This window comes from Salmo trutta, chromosome 15 (genome assembly GCF_901001165.1).
Source record: "Salmo trutta chromosome 15, fSalTru1.1, whole genome shotgun sequence".
Taxonomy (NCBI): Eukaryota; Metazoa; Chordata; class Actinopteri; order Salmoniformes; family Salmonidae; genus Salmo; species Salmo trutta.
Genome location: NC_042971.1, coordinates 15,712,883 through 15,738,929, shown reverse-complemented (window position 1 = coordinate 15,738,929; position 26,047 = coordinate 15,712,883). Strand labels below are relative to the sequence as shown.

Here is a 26,047-nt window from a genome sequence, read left to right as displayed (position 1 = left end):
GGCGCGGCCCACTTGTTCAAGGGTCGCTGGGATCAAAGGAAGAGGGAAATGGTTCTTGATCATGACGTCATTCAGAGAATGGTAATCAATACATGGACGGAGACCACTGTCCTTTTTTCCAATGAAGAAGAAGCTGGACGCAGTCGGGGAAGGAGGACGAATGAAACCGTTTGAGTGCGTCAGTGTAGTTCTCCATTGCCTCCTTTTCCAGGATAGGTGGTAAACACGGCTCTTCGGTGGGGACACTCCAGGAAGTAAGTCAACAGCACAGTCCCCTGGGCGATGTGGTGGCAGAGTGGAGGCCTTGATTTTGCTGTACTGGTTGGATTCAGATGGTATGGTGGGTGGCACTGCAGAGGCCTCAATGGTGGTGGCTCTGCAGGGTAGGTGGAGACAACTGATGAAGCAGCTAGAAGACCAGGACAGTAGTTCACCTTGTTGCCACGAGATGGCAGGGTCGTGATGACAAAGCCAGGGGTGTCCGAGGATTAGTGGCTGTTTGGGGGATGAGAGTTCCATGAGTTGAATGGTTTCGGAGTGGAGGACTCCAATCTGGAGGGTGACACTGTCAGGTGCATAATGAATCACGTGCCACATGGCTGCCTGTCCAGGGTGTTAATCCTTAAGGGAGGGGTGACAGTGTTAGATCAATGTCAAGCTCTTGTACTAGCTGGTAATCAATGAAATGACCTGCTGCTCCCGAATCTATCAAGCCATCTACATACTTAGTAACCCCCTTCATGGTTATCAATACTGGGATGGAGAATTGCTTCTGGGAGATATTTAGAAGTAAGGACATGCCTACCTGCATGGCAGCAGAGGGACCCTTCTCATCTTTCTGTGGGAGGGGGGGCGAACAGGGCAATGGCTGAGTAGATGATCTTTCCCTCCACAGTATAGGCAGAGCCCTTCTTGGATCCGCCTTTGACATTCGATACACGGGAGTGGAGCATGGCCCAACTGCATGGGCTCTGGAAGACTCGGACGGGATGGGGGAAATCATGGAAAGAGAAGGTTTCGGGTTCCTGGGTGGCAGAGTTCGTCGGCGATGAATTGGCCGATGGAGATGGAAATACGAATGTATTGATTTAAATCCTGAAGAAGGTCACCGCCACAGGCCACCTCCGCTTGAAGTTCCCTGTTGAGCTCTCGTCGGTAGATGGTAAGTAAAGCAGCCTCACTCCATCCACTCCCTGCAGCCTTTGTGCTGAACTCGAGGGCATACTCGGCAGCTGAATTACATCCTTGTTGAAGTTCTATGAGGAGGTCTCCTATAGGACGACCGGAGGGAGAGTGATCGAATACCTCTTTGAAGAGGGTGTGGAAATGGGTCTCGGATCCGAGTTTTGTGCTGTTGGCAGTCCATATGTCGGTGGCCCAATCCAGGGCTTTGCCTGTGAGTAGAGACAAAATCCACCCTGCTCTTGTCGGTGGCGAAGTTAGTGGGGTTGTGCTCAATGAATTTGCTGCATTGTATCAGAAATCCCTGACATTTCCCAGGTGAACCGTTATATTTTCCAGGCATGGATATGAATGAAGGAGGGCTATGGGTTACGATACCTGGCATTGGAGGAGTAGGGATAGGCTGGCGGAGAAGATGGCAGATTTCCTCCATACAATCCTCTTACCGGGTTAGGCGCCGCTGTATTTCACTGAATCCATTCCGTTTTTAGGTGAGGTATTCTGTAATGAATACTCAGGGAGAAAAATTTGTAGATTCACGCACAGAGCACGGCAGGTGTTTATTTCGCCTTCGCAGGAGGCAGGAATCGTGGTCACAGGCAGGCAATGGTCATACACAGGTAGTCAAACAGGCAGGGAATCAAAACTAGGACTGAAGGCTATAACTGGTTCTCACAAACGAGCTAAGAAAAGGCTTCGTAGAGTCAAAACGAACAATACCTCATAAAGGCACAAACAGAATGAACTGAACTAAATAGGAGCTGATGACACTAGGCGAGTAACTAACACAGGTGAAATCAATGAACAAAAATGAAAGACAGGGCTACGTTCAAGAACGCAAAGAAACAGAACACAAGGTTGACTAAGAAAATAAATACAGAACCTTACAATAATTTGACTTGTTAAGCACATTTTTACTCCTGAACTTATTTAGGCTTGCCATAACAAAGGGGTTGAATACTAGTTGACTCAAGACATTTCAATTTTCATTTTGAAAGAATTTTTGAACATTTCTAAAAACATAATTCCACTTTGACATTATGGGGTATTGTGTGTAGGCCAGTGACCAAAAAAACTGCAATTGTTCTGGCTGAAACGCAACAAAATCTGGAATTAGGCAAGGGGTGTGAATACTTTCTGAAGGCACTGAAGGTAGATAACATTGAACAGAACAAGACTATGACAATAACTCAATTTTGACAAAAACGCGGATAGAATCTTATAGTCCCAACCTCCTGTACTTTGTCTAACACGAATACAGGCACCGCTATTTGTAGCGTAATCCCACAGTATTCCTTGTTATTAGTTTAGTTCACCATGCTGAGCCAGCCACCTGAGTGAACAGAAACAACAGGATGGTAAAGGGGTCAAAAAAGTATTGTGTGCTCTCTGTGTCAGGTGACTGTACAATAAACCCCATTGTCTTTCATTTATCACAAAGTATTTTGCCTATCATGGCTGGGCCCATCCATGTACTGTAAATACAAAATATTTTGCCATTCTTATACTGTATTGTACTTGTTTCCTGTGTTAATACAATAGACTAGTCTTAATTTATGGCCTGCGCTCCACACCCCAGACATGGAGAAAATTGCTTCAGCAAGATTTAGAACTTCCTATAAAACCATAGGGTTATAAAAACGTGCAATACAAATGAAATGACATTATATAGCTTGTTTAATGGCACACCGTTGGGAAGGGGGAAGTAAATGACTATCGCCTCCACATAGAGAAACAGACTTCTGAGGGAGGAGTTTGTAATGCTTTTTGGAATTCCTGAATCATGTCGGGGGGGGTCCCGTTGCTAGACCATTTGCTGTTACAGTATATGGGCCAACCGCCCAGCTTTCAAAAGGGCAATGCCATGACATCACAATGGCCCCAGCGAGGCAGCAGAGTGCAATGTGCGTGTGCAGAGGAACAAAGACGTTTCCCTCCGCTCATTCTTCACCTGGTCAGTTGGTCAGTAATCTCACCTACGCACGTGAACGCAGGCAGGCCTCTGGAGCAGGAGGCAACAATGAGGCCTCAGTTCTCCACTAGTGGAAACTTCACAACTGAAGGATGAGGTCACTCCGGATTCAGCTGGCAAGGCTGTGGCGGGTGAGGCAATGCCTCAGAAATTATCACAGAGGTGTTCGTATCAAGGCTGCTTTATGGGTACGTGTTTGATAGATGAGCTGCAGACAGCGTGGGGCGATCTATGCCTAGGACATCCATCCAACCCTCCCTCTTTTCCAAGGATACAACACTTTATATCCCAGGATGTTTGTTTCCTTGGATACATAATAAGAATTCATATTATGAACGCTCTATTGAGCAAGTCAATTGGTGGCATATTATATTTGCTTTAATACAAGGAACCATAGAACATGTCAAGGAGGACATACACTATATATACAAAAGTATGTGGACAGCTCTTCAAATAAGTGGACCCGGCTATTTCAGCCACACCCGTTGCTGACAGGTGTATATAATTGAGCACACAGCCATGCAATCTCCATAGACAAACATTGGAAGTAGAATGGCCTTAAGAGCTCAGCAACTTTCAACGTGGCACCGTCATAGGATTCCACCTTTCCAACAAATCATGGCATCCTACAGCTGCCCCGGTCAACTGTAAGTGCTGTTATTGTGAAGTGGAAACATCTAGGAGAAACAACGGCTCAGCTGTGGTAGGTAACTCATGCTCACAGAACAGGACCGCCGAGTGCTGAAGCGCGTAAAAATTGTCTGTCCTCGTTTGCAACACTCAGTACCGAGTTCCAAACTGCCTCTGGATGCAAGGTCAGCACAATACCTGTTTGTCGGGAGATTCATTAAGTGGGTTTCCATGGCTGAGCAGGCGCACACAAGCCTAAGATGACCATGCGCAATTCCAAGCATCTGCTGGAGTGGTGTAAAGCTCACCACTATTGGACTCTGGAGCAGTGGAAACACGTTCTCCGGAGTGATAAATGATGAGCAGGTGTCCACATACTTTTGGTCATGTAGTGTAGATTTATGAGTGGAAACTTTGAGAGAGGCAGAGAGACTGACGGAGTAGGCAGCAGACATTGTGATACGCACCAATAGGACAGGCACAATGGAGCATATTGTTTTTCGTGATCCAGTTTAGCGTGTCCCTGCAATATTGAGTCAGTGTGTGAGGGATTAGTGGAGACGGTCTGCGAGCGATCAGAGCCGAGCAGACCAACGGCCTTTTACTCTCTCCTCGCTGGCCTCCAGTGCCAAGAGACAACTGGTCAATGAGCACGCTTTTATTTCACGTCAAATTGAATATCCTTCTCCTACTCCCCTTGCTCATAAATGAGCATGTGTGTGTGTATATCACTGTCGAATAAAGACGATAGAAGTCTCTCAAATGAAATGGCCCAGTGTCAGGGTATCATTATGAGTTTCGACAAGCCTTCCCTTCGGTCAGATTTTCCGCTGTCTGACTCTGCTGGTTTTTAATTTCCTGATTTGGTTGAGGCGGTGGATGTGGATGGTTTATTTTGGCTGTGCAGGGATTTCATGCTGCATTGACTAAAGGGGAGAAACTACCCTCAGAACAAGATGCTGATCAACAGCATTACCTCTTGCCAGATTGAGGCCTTCCTGTTGTTATCAAATGCTTCTCAACTCCTCTTGATCCCTAACTGAAACCAGTTTTTTTAATAATACACTGTTATAAATCAAAACCATCAAGCTGCTACTTCGCTATTGGTGTAATATGAGACGAGATCAAATGTAGTCTCTGGTCTCGGAGACAAAGTGGTTTTTAAAACCACACGTATGGAGTCTTCTCACCAGACCTGGGGTTCACTTAGTAGATTATTGGTCTGTGAGATGACAAGATCAGTGACTGCAGCAAAGCTGTAGTCTCCCCTCCCAACTCCACCGGCTCCCTTGAAGTGCCATTTACGACCACAACAGAAGTGGAGGACAGGGGAGGGATTTTCCCTATCTTTGGCTGTTTATTTTCTCTTTCCTAGTAGGAGTACTATATTTACAATCCCTGTCCCATTCATAATTCCTCAGCTCTGACTCACTGTCCAGGCAGTCAGACCAGGAAATCAGAGGCACCTCCACCAGGCTATCTTTCTCTCTTTCTCTGTTTCCCTCTCAAATCAAATCAAATATTATTTGTCACACGCACTGAATACAACAGGTGTAGACCTTACTGTGAAATGCTTACTTACAAGTCCTTAACCAACAATGCAGTTAAAAAAATACCACAAAAAAAGTAAGCGATAAGAATAACAAATAATTAAAGAGCAGCATTAAATAACAATCTCCCTCGGTCTCCCTCTCTCCCTACTGTCTCTCTCCTTCCTCAGGTCTCATTACTTCTCTATGTTGAACCTGCCAGCCCAGCAGGGCTCTTTCCACAGGCTCTGACCACTCGTGGAAACGAATAACCGTTGTCTGTCTCGCAGCTCTTCGTAACCACCACTGCTTTCTTCAAGGGAAAGAGGAGGGATCAGTGAGAAGGAGGGGGAGAGGAGGAGTGTGGGCGTGAGGAGGGAAGACTCAGGGGTTGGGAGGTGAGATTCGCCACAGCTGGTCCATGTCTTCATTGAGACTCAATAGGCTGAAGATATACAGGCCAGCTAAGGGAAACTTGACATGTTTCAATAAGACCCTGGCCTGCCGGGTTTCTGTCCGCCCGGCACTGACACCACAGTGAACTTGGAGCAGGGCCTGTTTAGAAACAACCTTTTGATCAGGCTGCTAGAAATACTGAACCAGCAGAGCCATTTTGCCTCACAGCGCAGTCCCGAGGGAACCTGTCATGGACTGGAAATGGAGCAGCGAAGTTGGATGGGTTGAAGTGGTGACTCAGTGTCAAGCTTTACTAAAGCTGGCCAGTTGCTCTCTTCCTCCTCCTCTCTCCTTCCTTCCTTCCTTCCAACTGATGTGTGACAAATGCATTAATAACACTATTTCTTGATTCAGAGGCAGTGTCATTTACAAAAACAGATGCTCTTCCAAGCCCAAGTTTATTGAACATTTATTAATTTGACTCTTGCTTTTACGAGGCTCTCTGGTCAACTACCAAGGGCTCATAGGCACTTTAAAAATGGGTTATGAAAAAAGTATTTAAAAAAATAAGGTCATGAAAGTAATGAATTCAGTGGCATAAGTAAGACATTCTTGTACATAATGCCTCATGCTCCGCTGCAGCCAATGTAATTTGGGTTAACAAGCAGACCTGTAGGCTTATATACAGTATTTATCCAATGGCAGCACCAGAAAATTACAGGCCTCAGCAGCCTGACAGTTTGAGTCCTTTATAGCTGAGACTTTTAATGAGGGCTTGGTCTGTTGTTCTCAAAAATATTATTTTCTGGGTAAGTCAACTTGGCCCCCGCCTCTTCTGGTCATTCCAAACCAAAATATTACTTCATTTTGGTTGCACTAGTTCAATACTCTCCCGTGAACATTACCCAAGTCATTTTACATATAGCACAACATTCCTGTTGTCAAGAAATTAATCATGTCAGCTTTATCTATATTGAGACACGCAAAATCTCCCCTCCCTTGTGCTTACTGTAAGTGTGAATGGAATTTCCCTTCCGTCTTCCAACTGACTGAGGTTACATGCAGTTAAAATATGTATTAAAAAAAACATGACATAAAGTGAAGGACTTGAAGTGCCCTATATCCTCTAGGTCTAGGAGAGAAATCCAATGCTAAGCTACATGATGCATGCAATCTATGTAATTGAATTTCCATCCACACACACAGTGAAAATCTGGGCCGTAAAATAACATTCTTATGCCCAAGTGGATTCTCTTGCTCTCGCTCCCTTGCTCCCTCCTTCCCTCCCTTATACCTCTCACTGAAACTAACTGCACATGTATGCTAGCCGCTCATTTCAGCTGGGGTTGGAGAAAAGGGTACATACTCATCTGCGCAACACACACTCCCTGGATTCAGCAGCCCTGGCCAACAGCAATTACCCAATGGTGTAGTGAAAAAGGTCACATACCAGTAAATACCAGGGCTGCTGCTGTGTTCACCATGCCGTCATGTGACCTGAATTTCAAATGTTCTCATTAAACCATGAAGAATAGTAAAGAATGCGAAAAAGCATTAACTTTTTTGCTCCTGCAGGAGTGGTTGGTTGGCATTTCATCTCTAATCTCCAGTCATGGTTTCCCTAATCATTTGCTCATGACTGATTGAAAAGTGCATGAATTTCATAAGGTAGAGGTTAATAAAATAAAGATACATTTTTATTGATGCAGGTTATGATTAAAGATCAGTCAAGATCCATTTAAAAGCATGAAAGTATATTTATGTAAACTCGACATTGATGTGGCTTTCTACAGCAGCGGACCATTCGGTTCCCACTCGAGATTGCACTAAACTCAACCTCGTGTATCCTTAAATAAATGTCCTACTCCTATGTGGATATACTGTACCACTTAACGCTCATTCTGATTTACGGACCGCTTCACAGAGAGGCTGGAGCATTTCGAGGGAAAGCACATTCTGGATTCTACACAGAAAACTGAAAGTTTCTTCTGACAGGATAAAACGTTGAGCTCAGACACATCTCCATGTCTCCTGCTCATCTGATGGGTCAGGTTACCCATGGATGTGGAAATCAGGCTGATTCTCCTTTCCTTTCCACTGCATGTGCAAAGTCTGCTCCAGGCTGACGAGTATCATTCTGGGTCTAATGTTCACTTCACTACCCTAGAAGGAAAGAGGACATTTTCATCCTGGATCTGTTGTCATCCCAAACCTATTCCAAACCGCAGTAGGCTACTCTTCTCATCTGGGAATTTCAAACCGTCTGTTGGAAAGCTGAGAAAAATACTAATCTTCCACTCTGCTTCATCCCCATTTCTGAGTTCTCCCTTCTAAATGGCAACTGGCTGTTTAGACTGATGATTTCCATTGAAATAGAGAATTTGCTGTGTTGCATTACATTATAATGCTCCTGTCCTCTCCAATATCAAAGACTCATCCCCAATGTTCCTGAACTAAGAATTATGCATTGCTGTAAGCAGTGGAAAAAGCCATTTCACCCATTATAAGCTGCTGAATATACAATATCAATCTAACTGTTCAATTAGGAGTCCATGCTCTGCCACAATGTGTATGCCTTACTGAATGTGATGCAAGGGTGCTCTGTTGGGGTAGAGAATTGTTCACATTGACTGGCTTCCACGAGTGATTGAAAAGAGCATTATACACTCTATTTACAAAACTATGTGGACACCCCTTCAAATTAGTGGATTTGGCTATTTCAGCCACACCCATTGCTGACAGGTGTATAAAACCGAGCACACAGCCATGCAATCTCCATAGACAAACACTGGCAGTATAATGGACTTACTGAAGAGCTCAGCGGCAGTCTGACAGACAAATCTGAGTTTGGCGGATGCCAAAAGAACTCTGCGTGCCCGAATGCATAGGGCCAACTGTAAAGTTTGGTGGATAAGGAATAATGGTCTGGGTCTGTTTTTCATGGTTCGGGCTAGGCCCCTTAGTTCCAGTGAAGAGAAATCTTAATGCTACAGCATTCTAGACAATTCTGTGCTTCCAACTTTGTGGCAACAATTTGGGGAAGGCCCATTCCTGTTTCAGCATGACAATGCCCACGTGCACCAAGCAAGGTCCATACAGAAATGGTTTGTTGAGATCGGTGTGGAAGAAGAACTTGACTGGCCTGCACAGAGCCCTGACCTTAAACCCATCGAACACCTTTGGTCAAATTTTTTATTTTATTTTTTATTTATTTAACCTTGTTTTAACTAAGCAAGTCAGTTAAGATCAAATTCCTAAATACAATGATGGCCTACCCCGGCCAAACCCTAAACCGGACGATGCTGGGCCATTTGTGCGCCGCCCTATTGGACTCACAATCACGGCCGGTTGTGATACAGCCTGGAATCAAAGCAGGGTCTGTAGTGACACTTCTAGCACTGTGATGCAGTGCCTTAGACCTCTAATCGCCCAACATCAGTGCCAAACCTCAGTAATGCTCTTGTGGCTGTATGGAAGCCCGGCAGTAATGTTCCAACATCTAGTGAAAAGCCTTCCCAGAAGAGTGGAGCTGTTATAGCAGCAAAGGGGGGACCAACTCCATATTAATGCCCATGGTTTTGGAATGAGATGTTCGACAAGCAGGCATCCACATACTTTTGGTAATATAGTGTATATAAACACAACACGCAACAATTTCAAAGATTTTACTGAGTTACAGTTCATATAAGCAAATTACTCAATTGAAATAAATTCATTAGGCCCTAATCTATGAATTTCACATGACTGGGAATACAGATATGAATCTGTTGGTCACAGATACCTGAAAAAAAGGTAGGGGCTCAGATCAGACACAGCCTAGTGTATAGGTCCTGGATGGCAGGAAGCTTGGTCCCAGTGAATAATGGCGCCGGAGGGGATGGCTGCCGTTTTACGGGCTCCTAACCAACTGTGCTATTTTGTTTGTTTTTTCGCATTGTTTGTAACTTATTTTGTACATAATGTTGCTGCTACCGTCTCTTATGACCGAAAACAGCTTCTGGATATCAGAACAGCGATTACTCACCTCGAACTGGACAAAGATTTTTTCTTTAATGAGTCTGACGCGTAGAACTTACTAAAGACCAGGCTCAAATCCCTGTCATTCGTGTGAAGAAAATATGGAAATACAGGGGGCGGAGATTGGGGTGCAAGCTGTAGACCACACTATCTACCAAGAGAGTTTATCTATATGATTCGTAGCTGTCTATTTACCACCACAAACCGATGCTGGCAATAAAACCGCACTCAACGAGCTGTATAAGGCCATAAGCAAACAATAAAATGCTCATTCAGAAGCGGCGCTCCTACTAGCCGGGGACTTTAATGCAGGCAAACTTAAATGAGTTTTACCTAATTTCTACCAGCATGTCACATGTGCAACCAGAGGGAAAAAAAGACCACCATTATTCCACACACAGAGACGAATACAAAGCTCTCCTTCGACCTCCATTTGGCAAATCTGACCATAATTCTGTCCCCCTGATTCCTGCTTACATGCAAAAGCTGAAGCAGGAAGTGCGAGTCACTCACTCAATACGGAAGTGGTCGGATGATGCGGATGCTACGCTACAGGACTGTTTTGCAAGAACAGACTGGAATATGTTCCGGGATTCATCCAATGGCATTGAGGAGTATACCACCTCAGTCACCGCCTTCATCAATCAGTGCATTGACGACGTCATCCCCACAGTGACCGTACGTACATATCCCAATCAGAAGCCATGGATTACAGGCAACATCCGCAACGAGCTTACAGCTAGAGCTGCCGCTTTCAAGGAGCGGTACACTAATCCGGACACTTATAAGAAATTGTGCTATGCCCTCAGACGAAGCATCAAACAGGCTAAGCATCAATTTAGGACCAAGATTGAATCCTACTACACCGGCTCTGATGCTCGTCAGATGTGGCAGGGCTTGCAGACTATTACAGACTACAAAGGGAAATCCAGCAGTGAGCTGCCCAGTGACGCGAGCATACCAGACAAGCTAAATGCCTTTTATGATCGCTTCGAGGCAAGCAACGCTGAAGCATGCATGAGAGCACCAGCTGTCCCCGACGACTGTGTGATCACGCTCTCCGTAGCAGATGTGAGTAAGACCTTTAAATTCACAAGGCCGCAGTGCCAGACGGATTACCATGACGTGTATTCAGAGCATGTGCGGACCAACTGGCAAGTGTCTTCACTGACATTTTCAACCTCTTCCTGACCGAGTCTGTAATACCTACATGTTTCAAACAGACCACCATAGACCCTGTGCCCAAGAAAGTGAAGGTAACCTAACTAAATGACTACCGCCCCGTAGCACTCACGTCAGTAGCCATGAAGTGCTTTGAAAGGCTAGGGCTTCCGGGATGATGGTGTTTTTAATAAATGTTTTATTTATTGAATATTCGAAACATACAATATACTTGCAGTGAAGCCTACATCATACCAGTCATCCAACAGATTCTCATTCAGAGCGACACACAGAAGCATCCAGGGTCAATGCCCTGCTCAAGAGTACGTTGACCGATCTACTACCAGGCCAAAAAACGTGAACCCGAACCCTTCAAGATCCCCCCCACAGTTCCCCAATAGCTGTCCCTCAACCATTCGAGACCCCTCCCACAGTCCCCCCCAAGAAGAAAAAAAAAGTACAATTAATTCCATTCCCCACCCCCAAGAACCCTCCAATGCACCAACAACCAAGATAATGAACTAAAGAGAAAAAAGGAAAAGACAGAAGAAAACAGCAAACAAAAATGCTAAAAAATTATAAATAATACATTTAAAACAAAGGACATCAAGGACAACTAAAATCATAACAATGCCAACTATATACACTGCTCAAAAAATTAAAGGGAACACTTAAACAACACAATGTAACTCCAAGTCAATCACACATCTGTGAAATCAAACTGTCCACTTAGGAAGCAACCCTGATTGACAATAAATGTCACATGCTGTTGTGCAAATGGAATAGACAACAGGTGGAAATTATATGCAATTAGCAAGACACCCCCAATAAAGGAGTGGTTCTGCAGGTGGTGACCACAGACCACTTCTCAGTTCCTATGCTTCCTGGCTGATGTTTTGGTCACTTTTGAATGCTGGCGGTGCTTTCACTCTAGTGCTAGCATGAGACGGAGTCTACAACCCACACAAGTGGCTCAGGTAGTGCAGCACATCCAGGATGGCACATCAATGCGAGCCGTGGCAAGAAGGTTTGCTGTGTCTGTCAGCGTAGTGTCCAGAGCATGGAGGCGCTACCAGGAGACAGGCCAGTACATCAGGAGATGTGGAGGAGGCCGTAGGAGGGCAACAACCCAGCAGCAGGACCGCTACCTCCGCCTTTGTGCAAGGAGGAGCAGGAGAAGCACTGCCAGAGCCCTGCAAAATGACCTCCAGCAGGCCACAAATGTGCATGTGTCTGCTCAAACGGTCAGAAACAGACTCCATGAGGGTGGTATGAGGGCCCGACGTCCACAGGTGGGGGTTGTGCTTACAGCCCAACACCGTGCAGGATGTTTGGCATTTGCCAGAGGACACCAAGATTGGCAAATTCGCCACTGGCGCCCTGTGCTCTTCACAGATGAAAGCAGGTTCACACTGAGCACGTGACAGACGTGACAGAGTCTGGAGACGCCGTGGAGAACGTTCTGCTGCCCGCAACATCCTCCAGCATGACCGGTTTGGCGGTGGGTCAGTCATGGTGTGGGGTGGCATTTCTTTGGGGGGCCGCACAGCCCTCCATGTGCTCGCCAGAGGTAGCCTGACTGCCATTAGCTACCGAGATGAGATCCTCAGACCCCTTGTGAGAACATATGCTGGTGCGGTTGGCCCTGGGTTCCTCCTAATGCAAGACAATGCTAGACCTCATGTGGCTGGAGTGTGTCAGCAGTTCCTGCAAGAGGAAGGCATTGATGCTATGGACTGGCCCACCCGTTCCCCAGACCTGAATCCAATTGAGCACATTTGGGACATCATGTCTCGCTCCATCCACCAACGCCACGTTGCACCACAGACTGTCCAGGAGTTGGCGGATGCTTTAGTCCAGGTCTGGGAGGAGATTCCTCAGGAGACCATCCGCAACCTCATCAGGAGCATGCCTTGGAGGCCACACACACTACTGAGCCTCATTTTGACTTGTTTTAAGGACATTACATCAACGTTGGATCAGCCTGTAGTGTGGTTTTCCACTTTAATCTTGAGTGTGACTCCAAATCCAGACCTCCATGGGTTGATCAATTGGATTTCCATTGATTATTTGTGTGTGATTTTGTCATCACATTCAACTATGTAAAGAAAAAAGTATTTAATAAGATTATTTCATTAATTCAGATCTAGAATGTGTTATTTTAATGTTCCCTTTATTTTTTTGAGCAGTGTACAGTGTATATATATATATATAGAGAGAGAAAAAAAGTACATTTTGTTGTCCATTAAAATAACATCAAATTGATCAGAAATACAGTGTAGACATTGTTAATGTTGTAAATGACTATTGTAGCTGGAAACGGCATATTTTTTTTATGGAATATCTACATAGGCGTACAGAGGCCCATTATCAGCACTCCTGTGTTCCAATGGCCCGTTGTGTTAGCTAATCCAAGTTTATCATTTTAAAAAGGCTAATTAATCATTAGAAAACCCTTTTGCAAATATGTTAGCACAGCTGAAAACTGTTGTGCTAATTAAAGAAGCAATTAAACTGGTCTTCTTCAGACTAGTTGAGTGTCTGGAGCATCAGCATTTGTGAGTTCGATTACAGGCTCAAAATGGCCAGAAACAAAGAACTTTCTTTTGAAACTCGTCAGTCTATTCTTGTTCTGAGAAATGAAGGCTATTCCATGTAAGAAATTGCCAAGAAACTGATTATCTCATACAAAGCTGTGTACTACTCCCTTCACAGAACAGCGCAAACTGTCTCTAACCAGAATAGAAAGAGGAGTGGGAGGCCCCGGTGCACAACTGAGCAAGAGGACAAGTATATTAGAGTGTCTAGTTTGAGAAACAGACGCCTCACAAGTCTTCAACTGGCAACTTCATTAAATGGAACCTGCAAAACACCAGTCTCAAAGTCAACAGTGAAGAGACGACTCCGGGATGCAAAGAGAGTTGCAAAGAAAAAGCCATATCTCAGACTGTCCAATAAAAAAAAAAGATTTAAGATGGGCAAAAGAACACAGACACTGGACAGAGGATTAAAATGAAGTCTCTCAATTAAGGCTTTTTTTGTCTGCCCAATGCAATCGCAAAGTAGTCAAGACTCACCAAAGCTTTATTAAAATATCAAGTTTGAGAGGAGTAAAACAGTGAGCTGACATTCCCTTTTTATCAATGCATTTCTCCATGGGGAGAAATGATGGTGCCTGTAAGTGTGACATAGCCTATTTAAAACAAGGTGTTATTTCATTTTGAATAGAATTTGATTAGAATTCTCTTTTTAGGCCTTATCAATAATTCATTTAACCTTGCTTATTGACAATGTTTGGCATGTCCATGCTCAGCCATAATGCAATTAACAGTAGGCATAGCCCCTATACAGTGGGGGAAAAAAGTATTTGATCCCCTGCTGATTTTGTACGTTTGCCCACTGACAAAGAAAGGATCAGTCTATAATTTTAATGGTAGGTTTATTTGAACAGTGAGAGACAGAATAACAACAAAAATATCCAGAAAAACGCATGTTTGAAATGTTATAAATTGATTTGCATTTTAATGAGGGAAATAAGTATTTGACCCCCTCTCAATCAGAAAGATTTCTGGCTCTTTTATACAGGTAACGAGCTGAGATTAGGAGCACACTCTTAAAGGGAGTGCTCCTAACCGCAGCTTGTTACCTGTAAAAAAGACACCTGTCCACAGAAGCAATCATTCAATCGGATTCCAAACTCTCCACCATTGCCAAGACCAAAGAGCTCTCCAAGGATGTCAGGGACAAGATTTTAGACCTACACAAGGCTGGAATGGGCTACAAGACCATCGCCAAGCAGCTTGGTGAGAAGGTGACAACATTTGGTGCGATTATTCACAAATGGAAGAAACACAAAAGAACTGTCAATATCCCTCGGCCTGGGGCTCCATGCAAGATCTCACCTCGTGGAGTGGCAATGATCATGAGAACGGTGAGGAATCAGCCCAGAACTACACGGGAGGATCTTGTCAATGATCTCAAGGCAGCTGGGACCATAGTCACCAAGAAAACAATTGGTAACACACTACGCCGTGAAGGACTGAAATCCTGCAGCGCCCGCAAGGTCCCCCTGCTCAAGAATACATATACATGCCCGTCTGAAGTTTGCCAATGAACATCTGAATGACTCAGAGGACAACTGGTGAAAGTGTTGTGGTCAGATGAGACCAAAATAGAGCTCTTTGACATCAACTCAACTCGCCGTGTTTGGAGGAGGAGGAATGCTGCCTATGACCCCAAGAACACCATCTCCACCGTCAAACATGGAGGTGGAAACATTATGCTTTGGGGGTGTGTTTCTGCTAAGGAGACAGGACAACTTCACCGCATCAAAGGGACGATGGACGGGGCCATGTACCGTCAAATCTTGGGTGAGAACCTCCTTCCCTCAGCCAGGGCATTGAAAATGCGTCGTGGATGGGTATTCCAGCATGACAATGACCCAAAACACACGGCCAAGGCAACAAAGGAGTGGCTCAAGAAGAAGCACATTAAGGTCCTGGAGTGGCCTAGCCAGTCTCCAGACCTTAATCCCATAGAAAATCTGTGGAGGGAGCTGAAGGTTCGAGTTGCCAAACGTCAGCCTCGAAACCTTAATGACTTGGAGAAGATCTGCAAAGAGGAGTGGGACAAAATCCCTCCTGAGATGTGTGCAAACCTGGTGGCCAACTACAAGAAACGTCTGACCTCTGTGATTGCCAACAGGGGTTTTGCCACCAAGTACTAAGTCATGTTTTGCAGAGGGGTCAAATACTTATTTCCCTCATTAAAATGCAAATCATTTTATAACATTTTTGACATGCGTTTTTCTGGATTTTTTGTTGTTGTTATTCTGTCTCTCACTGTTCAAATAAACCTACTATTAAAATTATAGACTGATCATTTCTTTGTAAGTGGGCAAACGTACAAAATCAGCAAGGGATCAAATACTTTTTTCCCCCACTGTATCAGTGCGAATGCTATTGAAACCATGCAATTACTTAGAACAAAGCGGACTGCAAATGGGTTCAAGTTAACCTATTTAGCAAAAATGGGATAGGTCTAGATGTTGTTATTTCATTTCTTTAAGCCATTTAACAAACTATAACATTGGAATTGGAGTTGATTTCAAGACCATACATAAAAGACCATAAATACACAACCTGAAGCAGCCACATTTTTGGGCTCCCGAGTGGTGCAGCGGTCTAAGGCACTGCATCTCAGTGCTAGAGGTGTCACTACAGAAACCCTGGTTTGAATCCAGGCTCTATCACAACCAGCAGTAATTGAGTCCCAAAGGGCGGACCACAATTGGCCCAGCGTCGACTGGGTTTGGCCGGTATAGGCCGTCATTGTAAATAAGAATTGGTTCTTAACTGACTTGCCTAGTTAAATAAAGGTTAAAAAAAGTATATACATTTCGCCAAGGAGCATGTTCTGACTGGCCAGTGAGGGGCCAATCCTTGATTCACCCACAACTTGTTTATTCATTACAACCCAGCCCTTTTGCGCCAGCACCAGCAAATGCACCGATTATAGTGATAATAGCAAAAATATGTCTGCCCTGAACCTATAGTGCTACCGCGTATGCATAGATTTACCATGGCGTTATGTTTGTTCAAATAGAGCCCACAGTCACACCCCCATGTAGACATACCTGCTGATGGCCAGTGTGAGCTCCCCCATGCAGGCTTTGATCCTGTTCTGGGCCTCCATGTGTGTCATGGTCTCTGTGCTGTCCCCATTGATGACCAGGATGGTGTCTCCAGGACACAGGTCCCCCTGTGCTGCCTTACTGCCTGGTGTCACCTTACCACCAAACAAAAGAGAAAATATTAGGGTGGATGTGCCACACCCAGCCAAAATACAATAATACAGCCGGTCTATTCAGGCTGTAATGTGACCCACCCCAGAACTATAGGTTTACATTTTCTAATGCCAGTTGCAGTGAGTGACACAGCAAAATTAGAAAGCAGGCAGTTAAAGCGTTATTGGTAAGCCTGGGAGTTTGAACTCTTTGAAGTTTGACAACATTAAAGTGAGTGTCAATACAGTGATAGCAGTCAAGGCAGCAGGTAGCCTAGTGGTTAGAGCGTTGGGCCAGTAACCAAAAGGTTGCTGGACCGAATCCCCGAGCTGACAAGGTAAAAATAATCTGTTGTTCTTCCCCTGAAGAAGGCCCTCTGTTCCTCGGTCGGCAGTCATTGTAAATAAGAATTTATTTTTAACTGACTTGCCTAGTTAAATAAAGGTTAAATAAAAAAATTGCCTCCATGTTTTTATGACTTGCAAGTGCTAAAACAATTAAATTCAACAGTGGAAGATCAAACACAAAACGTGCCTCACTACTTTCATGAGTTATATAAAAGAAAATGTTTTGTGTGAAATCAGGATGATGTCAACTGAAGTCCATGTCTGTTTCCCAAATGGTACTCTATTTCCTATATAGGGTACTACTATGACCCATAGGGCTCTGGTCAAAAGTAGTGCATTATATACAAAATAGGGTGCCATTTGAGATGCACTAAGCCCATGAGTGCTGTCCATCAGAACACACACATAGCCTCTGTCTAATACTAGGAGATACATTGCAGGTTCCTTTCCGTCATCTCTCACTCCAGATATATAAAGCCCCTGTGGATGTCTTTCTGGGCCCCATAAGAGGGGCGGGAGAGAAAGAGAGAGAGAGAGGGAGAGAGAGAGAGAGAGGGGAAGAAAGAGAGAGCGAGAGAGAGAGAGAGATTTCTCCTCCTTCCTCTGGGTACATTTTACCTTTACAGAAACAATTGTTTACACATGACAGCAATTTTCCATAATTATCCCCCTCCCTCCCTCCATCCTCCCATCTCTTTCTGTGCCTGCATCACCGGACATCTGGATTTGGCAGTTAAACGAAACCACCAAGCATCCCGATGTTCCGTCCCCCTCATACAACCAGGCCAGTCTTACTCTATGACCTGCCCGTATGAATGGATTATTTTAACCTCCCCTGCAACATGTCAACTTTCTGTTGGACCGAGCCCAAACCAATCTATACATCAGGCCGAAGGAAGATGTTTAGTAACCGGTCACACAACTAATGGATCTCCGGTTTGTTAAATGTCAGACGCACTATTCTGTAATCAATGTCTTCAAGTGTTTCACAGCCATTAATCTTTATAGAAGAGCAATCACAACGTGATCTCATAACAAACATGACCTATTACGCTGAATGTTGTCTGCAAGTTACATTAGGATGTATTATCATTGGAACCAATGGTTGAAAAGCAACTTTGTGTTAAAGAACATTTTGACCAAATAAATCAAATAAATGGCAGCCAACTGTTTAATGATTTGAGTACATGAACTGTGAAAACAATGTTAATGTCTCACATTATGCAAATGCAATTGCATTTGAACAATGACCTGAAGATTATCTACATCACCTCACATTATCTACAGAGGAAAAAGTGCTTCTGCAACAGGAGAGCAGGCTGGCACACTGAGCAGCGCTTTGCTTTAAAAATAGAAAAGCACGTAAATTCATTGTCCATGAAAAACTAATAGCTGAGACGTGTTTCAGTGTTGAATGCAAAATCTACAGTCTCTGACTCCCTTCTCAGTCACAGGCAGTCTCAGTTTCAGTAAACTGATGGGTCACTGCCGTGGGATCTGACTAGGTCTGAGTAAACAGAGCTACAGTTCATTCAGAAAGCATTCAGACCCGTTGACTTTTTCAAAACAAATTTACATCACAGCCTTATTCTAAAATGTATTAAAATGGGTTTTTTCCTCATCAATCTACACACAATACCCAATAATGACGAAGCAAAAACACGTTCTTAGACATTTTTGCAAATAAAAAATAAAAAAGGAAATATAACATTTACATAAGTTTTCAGACCATTTACTCAGTACTTTGTTGAATCACCTTCGGCAGCGATTACAGCCTTGAGTCTTCTTGGGTACGAAGCTACAAGTTTGGCACACCTGTATTTGGTAAGTTTCTCTCCTTCTCTGCAGATCCTCTCAAGCTCTGTCAGATTGTATGGGGAGCGTTGCTGCACAGCTATTTTCAGGTCTCTCCAGAGCTGTTCGATCGGGTTCGGGCTCTGGCTGGGCCACTCAAGGACATTCAGAGACTTGTCCCGAAGCCAAATCTGTGTTGTCTTGACTGTGTGCTTAGGGTCATTGTCCTGTTGGAAGGTGAACCTTCACCCCAGTCCGTGGTCCTGAGCACTCTGGAGCAGGTTTTGATCAAGGATCTCTCTATACTTTGCTCCATTCATCTTTCCCTCAATCTTGACTAGTCTCCCAGTCCCTGCTGCTGAAAAACATCCCCACAGCATGATGCTGCCACCACCACCATGCTTCACCGTAGTGTGCCAGGTTTCCTCCAGACGTGACACTTGACATGCATTCCAAAGAGTTCAATCTTGGTTTCATCAGACCAGAGAATCTTGTTTCTTATGGTCTGAGTCCTTTAGGTGTCTTTTGGCAAACTCCAAGTGGGCTGTCATGTGCTTTTTACTGAAGAGTGGCTTCCGTCTGGTGACTCTACCATAAAGGCCTGATTGGTGGAGTGCTGCAGAGATGGTTGTCCTTCTGGAAGGTTCTCCCATCTCCACAGAGAGCTCGGTCAGAATGACCATCGGGTTCTTGGTCACCTCCCTGACCAAGGCCCTTCTCCCATGCACTGATAACTGTGGGACCTTATATAGACAGGTGTTTGCCTTTCCGAGTCATGTCAAATCAATTGAATTTAACAAAGGTGGACTCCAATAAAGTTGTAGAAAAATCAAGGATGATCAATGGAAACAGAATGCATCGGAGCTCAATTTCGAGTCTCAAGGCAAAGGGTCTGAATACTTATGTAAATAAGGTATTTCTGTTTTTAATTATTAATACATTTGCAAAAGAAAACAACCAGTTTTCACTTTGTCACTATGGGGTATTGTGTGTCGATTGATGAGGACTTTATTTATTTAATCCATTTTAGAATAAGGCTGTAACGTAACAAAATGTGGAAAAAGTCAAGGGGTCTGAATACTTTCCTAATGCACTGTATGTTGTGGATGATGTGGCTTTGCTGCTGTGTCACAGTGTAGGAGGTTGTGTTGTTATTGCAGAGAGACAAAGACCACCTCAGGGTCAGGCCATGAATGGCCATCCAGACATGACTCACTCACGTTCCCTCACTAAATCTCCACAACAGGCCTTTAATTATCGCCAATACAAAACATTTCAGAGTCCAGACCCCTTCTTAGGCATATTTAACTGACTTTGATTGCATCAAGATCCAGTGCGTTGCTGGAGCAATCTAAACAATCTGAGTCACTCTATGAGGTGGTCCCTTTACAGAACGACACAGTTAATCAGTAACACATTCTGTCGGTGGTTAGCATATGACATTATAATGTCACACAGATAAGCCATGGGGCCTGCCAAAGACTGAGCTCCCCCAAAATAGGAGTAGTTTTTTTTTCTAGGATACTGCAAGATTAACAGTTTTGGTGGGGTGTGAAAAAGGGGCAGGGTCATAGTATTGTGTCGTGTCATCATCGTGTGCCAAAATACAGGCGAAATTCATCTGAACCGTTAACTCTGTGGTCCCGATTGGCTGTTAGGCAAGGTTACATACTTTGCCATATACAGGCTCACATGGTGCAATAGAGGAATAATGCTGGCAACCGGACAAACAACCACTTTTGTTTGCTTGCTTGTTGGATGATGGAAACTAAGGTTATTGCCTTGGCCTTGAGGACATTTGGGAAAATCATTACTTTTTAGGTTACAAAATTCCCAACGCCGTTTGATTGTTGCACTCTAACAAAGAAGTTCAAATGTGCCAGTGCCATAAACAATGGAGCAGCTGTCGAGTAAATGCATTGGCTCTTTCTTTAATGAGAATGCAAGGCCAGGGAGAGCCTGCTTGATCTTCAATGCAGCCGAGGAATAATGCCGTCGCCCATTATGCTGCGTGTACGACCGCGGCGTTAGTCATTGAGTGTAATGTTCTGAATCTAATTTGTGTAGCCGAATGTCTGTTCCTTCCTTTGCAAGTGAAAGTCCACTCCTTTGTGGTCCATTGACTAATATCCATCTCCTTTCTTTGTGACGCTTCACTGAGTAATACGGTAGTACGTGCCTGAATTGTATAAATTAATTTGCCATTTGTATGAAGGTAATTGAAACCATTTTGAATGTGTTAAGTGCTGATAGAAGTGGCAGCTATTTGTGCCTCGTTCTAGAGGTGCTCATGTCACGTCTTTCAAACCTGGAGGAAGTGGCGGCAGGAAAGTCTTGGCCAACAATATGTAAGTAAATCTCATTTGGCTGTATGTCACATGGCTCTTCTTAGGTATGTGGCACAGTGACAGACAGAAAACTTTGGGGCACAGGGACAATGTGTTCAGCACTATGGTATTAGGGAAGCACCGATCATAAAACAGCAAGGGAACGAGAAAGGCCTGTAAATCAAATTTAGGAGGAACTAGGAGGAGAAAGGAAGAATCTACTGTACAGTGGGATCCGGCATTATTGACACCCTTGATAAAGATGAGAAAAAATTACCGTATAAAATATATATTTCAAGTACTGAACTACTGTATACTGAACAAAAATATAAACACAACATGTAAAGTGTTGGTCCATGAGCTGAAATAAAAGATTCCATACATTTTCCCTTGGCACAAAAAGCTTATTTCTTTCAAATTACGTGCACAAATTTGTTTACATCTCTGTTAGTGAGCATTTCTCCTTTGCCAAGATAATCCATCCACCTGATAGGTGTGGCATATCAAGAACCTGATTAACAGCATGATCATTACACAGGTGCAACTTGTGCTGGGGACAATAAAAGTCCACTCTAAAATGTGCCATTTTTTAACCCAACACAATACGTCTCACGTTTTGAGGGAGCATGCAACTGGCATGCTGACTGCAGGAATGTCCACCAGAGCTGTTGCCAGATAATTGACTATTCATATACCATAAGCCGCATCCAACATCGTTTTAGAGAATTTGGCCGTTCGTCCAACCGGCCTCACAACCACAGACCACTTTAACCATGCCAGCCCAGGATCTCCGCATCCGGCTTCTTCCCCTGCGGGACCAGCCACCCGGACAGCTGATGAAACTGAGGAGTAGTTCTCTGTAATAAAGCCCTTTTGTGTAGAAAAACAAATTCTGATTGGCTGGGTCTGGCTCCCCAGTGGGCGGGCCTGGCTCCCAAGTGGGTGGACATATGCCCTCCCAGGCCCACCCATGGCTGTGCCCCTGCCCAGTCATGTGAAATCCATAGATTAGGGCCTATTGAATTTATTTCAATTGGCTGATTTCCTTATATGAACTGTAACTTTAGTTGATTTTATATTTTTGTTCAGTATATATTGAATGTTCAAATAATGGGGAAATTGCTCAGAGAATTTTAAAAAAAAATCTAGATTTTGTTTAACAAGTAATAAAAAACATTCTCAAAACGGTAGGGATCAAAATGATTGACACCCCTGTTGTCAATACCTTTAAATACTTCAATTGCGAGGATAATGGCACTGAGCCTTTTTCAAAAATGTTTAATGATTTGGAGAACACATTGGGAGGGATCTTAGACCATTCTTCCATACAAAATCCTGCCAGATTCTTGATATCCATTTTCTGCACATATGAACTGCCCTCTTCAATTCAAACCACAGGTTTTCAATGGGTTTTCAAGTCTGGAGATTAAGATATCCATCGCAAAATGTTTTGTGGTCAATTAACCATTTCATTGTGGATTTTGAAGTGTTAATTGGGTTATTGTCTTGCTGGGAGATCCACTTGTGGCCAAGTTTCAGCCTCCTGGCAGAGGTAACCATGTTGTCAACAGTCTAAGCCAACCCTGTCTGTTTTGCCCCATAGTTGCACCCACGTTGATTTTGTTGCTAAACAACCAACCCGTCTATTAAAACGGGAGTTTATTTCACGTAACAGGGTTGACCTTTTTTTACCTTAAAATGAATCACTAATCACATGAAATAAATAATATTCTTCAGAAATTACTTTGTCAACGCAACAAAATAACTAGAGATTTACAATGATGGTGAAAACTGAGAAATGTTGTGGTTAAGTGGGTAAAATCTTCCTAGAAGAGTATCCTTAGAGGGACTTGTCAAAAGGCAGAATTTTGACACTTCAGCAAGTCTTTATTTATATATATTTTTTAAAAACAGATTTATAGAATTTTCCATGTGGTCTATTTTAAAGGGCACTTCATCTAATACAGGGATGGGTAACTCCAGTCCTCAGGGGCCGGAGTGGTGTCACTTTTCCCCATCCCTAGCAAACAAAGCTGATTAAACTAATTGCGTCCTAAACTGAAGTCAGGTGTGTTAGCTGGGGCTGGGGCAAAAAAGGGGGGACACCAATCAGGCCCAAGGACTGGAGTTGCCCATCCCTGATTTAATATAACATATTTGTGCACAAATTCTAACAAAAGGCACTCATTTCATGGAAGGACCCAGATACATTCCTATCTCTGATAAAAGATAACTTCAGAGGAAAGGAAAATATAACAGAGTCCAAATGTCGGTGAAGTAAATCTCTCCTTGCATTTGAAAGAAGGAAACTCAGACATTGGGGGGAGTCAAATACAGAAGACTTAACTGCTCAGATAATATTTCTCTGATAAAGTAAACATCAGTGACCCCATTCAGTAGAGAAAATACATAAGAACATTGATTGAAATGTCAAATATATAGAAAAGGTTTGATAAACCTTATGCACAGGATCTGACCTTGACATAAGTGTATAGATCTACTACTGTATAGCCTTCCTAGCTAATGTTGGTTCCCAGAACACTTTGGGAAACTTATTTGTCAAATGTCCAAAGGAGAATCTTTAGGGAAATCATACATTTTCAGGACCACACAACAGGACATACAGCTTGGACTGGAGCGTTTTAAAGGAAACTCGTGAAAAATTCGTAACGAGAAACACATTTTAGTTTTTAGTTACATGACATTGAACTGTGAACTACTGTCCAAGAGGAATTCTGTTTATGAATTAGCACCATTAGCTGGTCTTGACTTATGTCACCTCTTGCATGGGAGTTAAATTGACATTGATTTAACAAGGTTTTTTCCCCTAACTGATATTTTCTGCACATCCCTTCAAAATGCTTTGACAATTACATCAGAGATCTGGCTGGCTCCCTTGGTTGGCAATTTAGATGCATGATTCCTACGGACTTCCTACTCACAACTCAAGCCTAATTAGCCCCTTAGCTACAAACCAGCTATTGCAATCGGGATGGTGTACTGGGACCCAGAATTTCATTGTTTAAGGATGCAGGTGTTCTAGATCATTAACTCAGAGATATGCAAAGGCATATCTGCAGTCTGTGTACAATAGAGGGCCGCTGAGGACCTGGATTGAAATTATTTACACCCTTAATAAAGATGAGCAATAATGACTATAAAATAAGTTATTCAAATACTGAGCTATATGCCAAAAAAAACTGAAATTATATTATTTTATACTAATAAAATTGCTCAGAAAAAAATATGAAGTAAAACTTTTTTAATCAAAAAAGGTATGGGTCAAAATGATTGAAACCCCTAAAAGATTCTTATAACTAAAGTAGTTATAAGTGTCATATTTGGTCCCATATTCCTAACACGCAATGACTACAAGCTTGTGACTCTATAAACTTGTTGGGTGCATTTCCAGTTGGTTTTGGTTGTGTTTCAGATTATTTTGTGCCCAATGGAAATGAATGGTAAAAAAATGTATTGTGTCATTTTGGAGTCACTTTTATTGTAAATAAGAACAGTATATGTTTCTAAACACGTCTACATTCATGCGGATGCTACCATGATTACGGACAATCCATAATAAATTGTGAAAAATGTTGAGTGATAAAGGTAAAAGATCATACCCCCAAGACCTCAGAACCTCCCCTGTTATTGTAATGTTGAGAGGTCAGCATGTCTTGGGGGGTATGATCTTTGACCCTCTGCATCTACTGTGGTTTATACAGTGCCTTCGGAATTTATTCAGACTGCTTGACTTTTCCACATATTGATACGGTACAGCCTTATTCTAAAATTGATTTTTTTTTTAAATCCCCCTCAATCTACACACAATACCCCACAATGACAAAGAAAAAACAGTTGTTTTCTTCATTCAAATGTATTAAAAATAAAAACTGAAATATCACATTTACATAAGTATTCAGACCCTTTACTCAGTACTTTGTTGAAGCACTTTTGGCAGCGATTACAGCATCGAGTCTTCTTGGGTATGACGCTACAAGCTTGGCACACCTGTATTTGGGGAGTTTCTCCAATTCTTCTCTGCAGATCGTCTCAAGCTCTGTCAGGTTGGATGGGGAGCGTTGCTGCAAAGCAATTTTCAGGTCTCTCCAGAGCTGTTCGATCGGGTTCATGTCCGGGTTCTGGCTGGGTCACTCAAGGACATTCAGAGACTTATCCTGAAGCCACTCCTGCATGGTTTTGGCTGTGTGTTTAAGGTCGTTGTCCTGTTGGAAGGTGAACCTTCGCTCCAGTCTGAAGACCTGAGCACTCTGGAGCAAGTTTTCATCAAGGATCTCTCTGTACTTTGCTTTGTTCATCTTTCCCTCTATCCTGACTAGTCTCCCAGTCCCTGCCGCTGAAAAACATCCCCACAGCATGATGCTGCCACCACCATACTTCACCGTAGGGATGGTGCCCGGTTTCCTCCAGACGTGATGCTTGGCATTCAGGCCAATCTTGGTTTCATCAGACCAGAGAATCTTGTTTCTCATGGTCTGAGAGTATGAGTGACTACCGTTTGGCCACTCTACAATAAAGGCCTGAATGGTGGAGTGCTGCAGAGATGGTCGTCCTTTTGGAAGGTTCTCCCACCTCCACAGAGGAACTCTAGTGACCATCGGGTTTTTGGTCACCTCCCTGACCAAGGCCCTTCTCCCCAATTGCTCAGTTTTGTGGGTTGGCCATCTCCATGAGAAGTCTTGCTGGTTCCAAACGTCTTCCATTTAAGAATGATGGAAGCCACTGTGTTCTTGGGGACCTTCAATGCTGCAGTCATTTTTTTGTACCATTCCCCCGAACTGTGCCTCGACACAATCCGGTCCTGGAGCTCTACAGACAATTCCTTCGACCTCATGGCTTGGTTTTTGCTCTGACATTCTCTGTCAACTGTGGGACCTTATATAGACAAA

At 43.5% G+C, this 26,047-nt stretch overlaps 1 protein-coding gene across 3 annotated transcripts in view; it reads right to left on the bottom strand.

Moving 5' to 3' along the window:
- Positions 1–26,047, bottom strand: part of LOC115148546 (PDZ and LIM domain protein 4) — a 71,456-nt gene that overhangs the window by 33,121 nt on the left and 12,288 nt on the right. The window contains exons 1-2 of one of the 3 annotated variants that reach the window (XM_029690520.1): positions 18,776–18,818; positions 16,523–16,674 (exon numbers count right to left, since the gene is read on the bottom strand). In XM_029690520.1, coding sequence (XP_029546380.1) covers positions 16,523–16,590 — 68 coding nt within the window. In that variant the 5' untranslated portion in view covers positions 16,591–16,674; positions 18,776–18,818. Of the gene's footprint in view, positions 1–16,522; positions 16,675–18,748; positions 18,819–26,047 lie in introns of those variants that run through there. The other 2 variants (XM_029690519.1, XM_029690518.1) reach the window with 2 other exon arrangements.